Below are 8,232 nucleotides of genomic sequence, written 5' to 3'. Positions count from 1 at the left end.
GGGCGGGCGGGACCCGCCTTCGCCGCCGCCCACTGCGCCGCGGTTCTTCTGAGCTCGCGTTTCCTTTACTAGAAATGGTACAGTTTTAAGTCCAGTTTCATCATTTTATTCTGGATATGGAAATAGCTTATGGGCTAAGGGTTTTTTCCCCCTCATTATGAAAGTCGTACAGATGGTGCACACCCGCAATCCCAGCACCGAGGAGGCTGAGGCAGGAGGATATCAGTTTTAAACCCAGTTTGGGCAGCAACGATTTAGGAAGACCCTGTCTCAGAATTGCAAGTGGTCCTAAGTTCAATCCCCAAGACTGCAAAAAAGAAAAAATAAGAAAATAACATTTTAAATATATTCAGCTATATTCAGCTAAATAAAATCTAGATGTTCAGATTTTCATCTGTTCCTTTTTACTTAACATGGATACTAGGTTTGAAAACACCTCATGTCCTGTTTGTACCTCATGTCCTGTTTCTGTATAGCAGTGCTGATATAGAGAGATTCCTCCCCAAAAGTAAAACTTGCCCATCATGTCGTGACCACGGGGAAACCCCATTCCTCAGAAGCTCCATAAATGGGCGTGTGGTGCACCTGCAATCCCAGCACTCAGGAGGCTGAGGCAGGAAGGTTGCCCTGAGACCAAGGCCAGTCTGGGCTACACAGTGAGACTCTGTCCCAAAAACAAACAACAAAGCACTACATGAAGCGAAAACCATCATCCTAGCACTGATAATCAGCTCGCTATCGTCATCCACAGCTCTGCGTTGCTTACGGTGGTGTGCAGAGCGTTTGTAAAGACTGCGGACATTTGGGCGTGTGTTTTTATTATAAGCACGAGGAGGACACCCCTTACACTGGATGCGAGCGTACCCGGGAGAGAGGCCGGGTAGCCACAGGGTTACTGCGGAAACCCAGGCTTGCCGTCCCGGCACCTGGACCGCCCAGTGCCTCAGTTTCCCCGTCTGTACACTATGTGGTGGACAGTGTGTCTGCGTGGGGAACAGGGCCCGGCCATCATTATCACGGCAGGGTCCGAATATCACGTCACACCCTGGTTAGGTTACTCTAAAATGTGTTTTACGAGGAGACAACCAAGCCCCAGGTCGCACAGCCAGCGGCGCATGCACGGAAGCTCAGGTGTGCGGGGCTCCGCAGGTGTCAGGTCTGGGGGTTCCCTGTGAGGCCCTGCCGGGCTGAGCCCGCCACCCACTTTGTTCTGCCCAGGTCCAGATGAAGGAGCTGTGGCGGGAGGTGGAGGAGTCACGCACTTCCCGGGAGGAGATCTTTGTCCAGAACCGGGAGAGTGAAAAGCGCCTCAAGGGGCTAGAAGCCGAGGTGCTGCGGCTGCAGGAGGTGAGATGAGAGTGGGCGGGGCCAACGGGAGGGTGGGCGGGGCTTTGAATGTGGTGGGCCGAGCTAATGTGCTCTGGGTGGGCGGAGCTAACCACGCCTCCTCCTCTTCCTGAAAGGGTGGGGACCTGTGGGGGCTCCGAGGAGCGCTGGGAGGTTACTGAGCCTGGGAGGGCAGAGTGGCTCTATGGAAGGGGTAGAAGCGGAGTGGGGCAGACAGGAGAGCCGTACCGGGTAATGGGAGACAAGGAGCGACCAGACAGAGTCTGCCCTGCGACCCTGGGATTCAAGTTTGGACAGTGATGCCGCTCACTGGGGGGTCAGGGTGGGTTCGTGCCAGGATTAGGGAGCCGGGATTAGGGCGGTGGCGGCTCACTTCTCAGTTGCCTGGGGAAGACAGGGTGAGAAGAGAAGCCCGGGGAAGCCGGGCGTGGTGGCGCACGCCTGTAATCCCAGCACTCTGGAGGCTGAGGCAGGAGGATCGTGCGAGTTCAAGACCAGCCTGGGCTACAAAGTGAGCTCAAGGCCAGCCTGAACTGCATAGCAAGACCCTGTCTCAAAAAGACAAAAAAAAAAAGAAGGCCGGGGACTGGGCCTGGGAGGGACCCGAGGGTGAGCCCCGAGTCCACCCCGCGTGCCTCACTGGGGACCTCCCGCCCTGTGCCGCAGGAACTGGCAGCCTCGGACCGCGCGCGGCGCCAGGCGCAGCAGGACCGCGATGAGATGGCCGACGAGATGGCCAACGGCAGCCTCAGCAAGTGAGTGGCTGGGCGACGAGGGCCGGGTGTCCTCGGCTGTGCCGCCCTCACCCGCTGTGTCCCCTCCAGGGCAGCCCTGCTGGAGGAGAAGCGGCAGCTGGAGGGCCGCCTGGGGCAGCTGGAGGAGGAGCTGGAGGAGGAGCAGAGCAACGCGGAGCTGCTCAACGACCGGTACCGCAAGCTGGTCCTGCAGGTGCGCGCGTGCCAGTCGCCGTCCCTTCTCCCGCAGCCGAAAGGAAAGGAGGGGTTTGTGTTGGTTCAAGGTTTCAGTCCATAGGCAGCTGGCCGCCAGGCAGGACCGCGAGGACAGAGGGGCCTGGTGGAGGAAGAGCTGCCCACCTCATGTGGCCAGGAAAGGGAAGGGAGGAGCCTCCCTCACATAAGGCCAAGCTGTGGCCCAAGCCTTTAACACACATGGGTGTCTAGGGGGCATTTGAGATCAAACTACTTAACTGAATTCCGTGGCACATGGCTGTAATCCCAGCACTCTCGAGGCTGAGGCAGGAGGATCGCTGCAAGTTCAAGACCAGCCTGGGCTACAAAGTGAGCTCAAGGCCAGCCTGAACTACAGAGCCAGACCCTGTGTCAAAAAGACAAAAAAAAAAACCAAAAAAACAGAACAAAAGAAAAAAATAAATAAAGGGCTGGAAATGTAGCTCATTGCAAAGACCCAGTCCGAAGTAAAAGAGAGAGACAGAGAGAGAGAGAAAGAAAGAGGAAGAAAATATTAAATCCCTGGATCTGGCCAGTTTTTGGGAAACAGAGCACAGAACTGGGCCAAGAGTATGTGATGCTGGAGAGTAGCTCTAGGTCCAGCAGCCCAGATGCTTCATTGGGTTCATGGTAAGGAGAAAACGTGGTACAGGAGGGAACCATGGGTAAAACACACTTAAAAGATCCGTAGGATTCCACTATGAGCTATAAGGGGATCATCTTTGAGTAATGTGGTGCATGTCTGTAATCCTAGTACTCAAGAGGCTGAAGCAGGAGGATCACCATGAGTTCCAGGCCAGCCTGGGCTACATAGCCAGCCTGTTTCAACACAAATAATAAACTAGGCATGGTGGTGCATACCTGTAATCCCAGCATCAGGAGGCTGAGGCAGGAGGATTTCCATGAGTTTGAGGCCAGCCTGGCCTACATAGTGAGACCCTGTTTCTAATAATAACAACTGTATAAAGAGATGTAGGTGATTGCTCTAAAAGTGAGGATAACATGCTGTTTTGAGGGGCAGGAAGGGGCTCTTATTAGGATGGCTCCACCTCAATACTCCAGTATATTTCTATGGAACGGTAAGGTTTTGTCTCCTGACCAGGCTTCTGTTCACGACAGAGTCTGCCTTTTAGGAACTCCTGGAGCCATCTGTTTTGGGTTTGGCTTTCTGCATTACCACATCACCGTTTTATTTTGCAGTAGAGAGTTGAAAAAAAGGCAGGAGAATATGCTCCTCACTCTCTCCTTGTGTACGAGTGAGGGTGAAATAAGATCGGAGTGAGTCAGACTGACTCACTTCTGGGTCCCCGGCGCAGGGCCTCGCTCTGAGCTCGAGCTGCGTCACCCACGGGAGCTGCGATCTGAGTGCTCATGTTTACACATCTGCGCGAAGCTGCCGCTGTGTGCCGGGGTGCGGTGCTCAGAATGACCCAGCGGCGCTCTCCAGTGAGGCCTGCAGGGATGCTCGAGCCCCCCTTCCGGCTGCTGAGTCAGAATCTGGCGGGGTGCGGGGTGGACCCTGGGGCCTTCATTTTTCTCACAAGCTTCCCAGGTGACCCTTTGGCAAACACAAGTGTGATAACCCTGGGAACTGACTCACAGAGGTAGAATTTATAGCATTTCAGCAGGTCTGCGATAGTCTTGTGGAGTTATTAAAATAGCAGAAAATGATCCAACAGATTAAAACCCCGGGCTGGCAGTGATGTCGGGTGATACACTGCGGACTGAAAGCACAGCTTAGCGTTCGCAGCTGGTTAGCGTGTGGCAGGCTCTGGGCTCTGCATCATCAGCTCACTGAATTCTGGGAGGTGCCTGGATTGACCATCCCCTTCCTCCTTCCGAGTCGCTGTCGTGATGACCTGTCTTCCCCCATCCACTGCAGGTAGAGACCCTGACCACAGAGCTGTCTGCGGAGCGCAGTTTCTCAGCTAAGGCTGAGAGCGGGCGGCAGCAGCTGGAGCGACAGATCCAGGAGCTCCGGGGACACCTGGGTGAGGAGGACGCGGGGGCCCGGGCCCGACAGAAGATGACGATTGCCACCCTTGAGTCTAAGCTAGCCCAGGCTGAGGAGCAGCTGGAGCAAGAGAGCAGGTTGGTGGAAGAGGTTGCTTTGGGCTGCATGTAACTGTGAGCTCACTGAGTACAATTTACAGAGTAATGTAGCAGTCAGCTATAGCTGTGTAACAAACCACCCGATAACTTAGTGACTTCAAACAACAAATGTTTATTTTTGCTCTTGAGTGTGGGGGTTGGCTAGTAAGTGCTCTTCAGCTGGGCTGGGTGGGCCTCCATCTTTCCTCAGCTGAGGACCAGCTAGATGGATTTGCTGATCTTGACTGGGCCTAAGTAAGTATAAGGCCTTTCCAGAGACAAGCAGATAGCCCCTAGTTCAAACTCAGATGAGGCACAAGGCAGAGCCCAGGTCCAAAGAGGAAAGGAGGGGCTAGGGATTTAGCTCAGTGGCACAGCGCCTGCCTGGCAAACTCAAGGTTGTGAGTTCGATTCCCAATACTGGGGGAAAAAAAAAAAAAAGTGAACCAAAGAGGAAAGTAAAGGGCCAAAGGCCTTTTGAGGCTTAGACTTGGAATCTTGGTGTTGTGTTGCTTCTGCCATAGCAATTCTGGCAATTACCTCAGATTTAGGGGGCTGGGGAAAAAGGCCTTGCCCCTTGATGGGAGCAGTTGCAGTTACACTGAAAAAGTATAGATACAGTAAGGGGTAAGAACTGGCACCATTTTTTCCATCTGTCTATCACAAAAAGGATTTTTCTCATATGATAAGAGTTGGAGCCAGGCAGCCAAAGGATGGGTTGCATCTATGTGCTTCCCTTGGTCTTTTCCTTGTAGTCACAAAATGGCTGCACTTGCACCAAGTGCCACATCCACACATACCCACATTCATATCCAAAAAGCAGCAGCAATGTCGGACTGAAGGTGTCTCTGTCTCCAGTTGCTGGAATAACCAAAATATTCCCATAACATTGCTGGTTAAGAGCTACTGTGCTAATGAAACTAACAAAATATTTATTATAAGCCTAATACATGTCACTGTACTAATACAGGCAGTGCTCTAACTTGTGATCCTCCTGCCTCAGCCTTCTGAGTGCTGGAATTACAGGTGTGCACCACCTGGTTTAGTTCTCTGGCTTTCAGAGATGATCTTGCTACATTGCCCAGGCTGACTTTGAACTTGTGACTCTCCTGTCTAAGCCTCCTGAGTAGGTGGAATTACAGGAGTGCACCACTATGCCCAGTTCTCCAAAGACATCAATGTCCTATGATTCAGTTCTGACTGTAACCCAAGTCAGCACAGACCCCACAGCTTGAGGGCTCAGTCTCCTGACTGCCCTCCACTTCAGAGGCTAAGTGGGTGCCTGGCTCATTCCCACCTGTGTGACTCACGACCTCAGCGTTGGGCTCAGCCATTTCTGCAATGGCTTCTAGAATTCAGAAGCTTCATTACTATGTGTGACTGGTTGCCATTGGCCACTGGTGATCAGCTCAACTTTCAGTTCCTCTCCCCTCCCTGAGAGGGGGGCACTGACCGTCTCAATGCTCTGATCACATGGTGGGCTTCCCTGGCACCTTGCCCCGCTCCTGAAGCCAGCCAGGACACCCAGCCATCTGGTTATGGTGCAGAAAGACCGTGGCTTCTGAGATTCTCAGGGCTGTGGGAGCAGTGAGCCAGGAAAGCAGGATGAAGGCCAGATCTGTGCTTGGTGCCGAGCCCAGTACCACAGCAGACATTTTTAGGACACCAAGTGTCATAGTGGAAGCCAAGGACATCAGCGTCCTGGCTGGCGCTGAGCAGGCTGTGGGAGCCAGCTGGGGGTGGGAAAGAAGGCAGAGGCTGTCCAAGAATGGATGACAGCCACCGGATGAGCCCACGGGGACAGCCCCAGGCCAGCCTCCTGAGCTCCTGCCGCTCCCTGCAGGGAGCGCATCCTCTCGGGCAAGCTGGTGCGCAGGGCGGAGAAGCGGCTGAAGGAGGTGGTCCTGCAGGTGGAGGAGGAGCGGAGGGTGGCCGACCAGCTCCGGGACCAGGTGAGCGGGGCTGGGGGGTGGGGGGCGCTTTAGGAGACAGCGGGCAGTGGGAGGTAGCACACGGTGTTTCTGGAGGCAGGGAGCTGCAGGTGCAAGGAGCAGCAGGCCGGTGCGGGGCTGGAGCCAGGTGCAGACCCCATCCGGGCCCGGGGCATTGCACGAGACAGAGGCAGTGGCTCTGGCATCTGTACAAGCTGGCCTCTGGGAGAGGCCCTCGCCTCCAGGAGGCAGCTGGGCTGGGGCAGAGTTGGACTTCCTCAGAAGCGAGCCCAGGATGAAAACGATGACAGAGAATGCTTTCTGTGTCCCAGGTCCTGAGCTATAGACATGACAGGTAGCACATTTAAATCTTAGCAGAGTCACTTGAGGTAGGTACTGTTATTTCCCCTTATTTAGGTGAAGAAACCAAGGGCATAGAAATGTAAAGTGACTTGCTCAAAATTATGAAGCTCAAAAGAGGTGGGGCCAGGATTCAGATTCTGACCCCAGAGTCTGTAATTATTTAAGTACTGGGGGTGGAACCCAGGGCCTGCACACTGAGCTTCCTTCCCAGACCTTTTTCATTTTTATTTTGAGAAAAGTTAGGGCTGGGGATTTAGCTCAGCGGCACAGCACAAGGTCGTGAGTTTGATTCCTGGTACCGGAGAAAAACCAAAACCAAAAAGAGAAAAGTTCTTGGTAAATTACTAAGTAGTCCAGGCTGGGCTCAAACTTGCAATCCTCCTGCCTCAGCCTCCCAGAGTGCTGGGATGACAGCTGTGCACCACCATGCCCAGCTATCCTTTAGTTATTGAGCAGTTACTGTGTTGCAAATTTTTTTTTTAAATGGATACTACCGTATCACTAGCCCCCTTCACAGGTTAAAAAAACTGAAATTTTAGAAGATACAATTTTCAGCAAAGTCACAGAGCTTGTAAGTGATAGAGCCTGGATCAAATCCTAGATCCACCTGGCTGGACCAAGTCCAGGTGCCCTTAAAAGCTCAGGCGAGCTTTATTTGCTATTCATTCCACAAACAATGGAGGGCCTGCTAGGTGCTTGGCCCTGTGCCACGCCTTAGCGCTTGGAGGAGAATGAATCAGAGGTCCGGGCCTTCTCGGAGCTCGATGTCAGCCCGGGGAAGGAAGCACTAACCCTAGGCACAAGCAGGACAGGGCTCGGAGGGACGTGAAGAGGAGACAGGAAGACTCGGGGATGGGGATGCCCCTCAGATCAGCGCCGTCGAAAGACCTCTGAGGAGGTCACATAGGCGCTACCTGAAGGGTGAGAGCGAGTGAGGCGGAAGCAGCAGGTGCGCAGGTCCTGAAGGATGGAGATAAGCTTGGTGACTTCCGAGAAAAGCAAAGCGGGACGGTTAGGAAAGGCAGCGAGACCCCGTGTGTCCCCTCCCGGCAGAGGAGGACCGAGGCTGCGGGGCGCATCGGGGAAGTCGGTCTGCTCCGCCCCGTTTCAGAGGAAGCAACCGGGCCCGAGGGCCAGGGTGAGGGGCCAGGCCCACTCGGCCGTGGGTGCACAGCGTGGAGCGCAGCGTGGGGGCTGGCTTGAGCGTCCTCGAGGGAGCACAAGCGCGGCCAGAACGCGGGGGACCGGCAGAGAGGGGCCCGGAGGGGTGGGCTGTGGGGCAGGGGAGGACACGCCCCAAGGTGCCCGCCGTGCCCGCCGCTCTGCCCAGCTGGAGAAAGCGAACCTCCGGGTGAAGCAGCTGAAGCGGCAGCTGGAGGAGGCGGAGGAGGAGGCGTCCCGGGCCCAGGCCGGCCGCCGCAGGCTGCAGCGGGAGCTGGAGGACGTCACCGAGTCGGCCGAGTCCATGAACCGCGAGGTGACCACGCTGAGGAACCGGCTCCGGTACGACGGCCGCGGCGGACCGTGCCCCT

The 8,232-nt window shown here is 55.0% G+C and overlaps 1 protein-coding gene across 1 annotated transcript in view; it reads left to right on the top strand.

The window, feature by feature from the left end:
* Nucleotides 1-8,232, top strand: part of Myh14 (myosin, heavy chain 14, non-muscle) — a gene marked incomplete in the record, with an annotated part of 59,628 nt that overhangs the window by 50,760 nt on the left and 636 nt on the right. The window contains 6 exon segments of the mRNA XM_013509048.1: nt 1,219-1,347; nt 2,014-2,102; nt 2,172-2,295; nt 4,198-4,406; nt 6,250-6,358; nt 8,031-8,203. Of these exon segments, the coding sequence (XP_013364502.1) occupies nt 1,219-1,347; nt 2,014-2,102; nt 2,172-2,295; nt 4,198-4,406; nt 6,250-6,358; nt 8,031-8,203 (833 nt within the window).

The sequence above is a fragment of the Chinchilla lanigera genome, unplaced genomic scaffold (assembly GCF_000276665.1).
Source record: "Chinchilla lanigera isolate Chin_1 unplaced genomic scaffold, ChiLan1.0 scaffold00158, whole genome shotgun sequence".
NCBI lineage: Eukaryota > Metazoa > Chordata > Mammalia > Rodentia > Chinchillidae > Chinchilla > Chinchilla lanigera.
The sequence above is the reverse complement of the archived record's forward strand: the minus strand, read 5'-3'. Positions and strand labels throughout refer to the sequence as shown.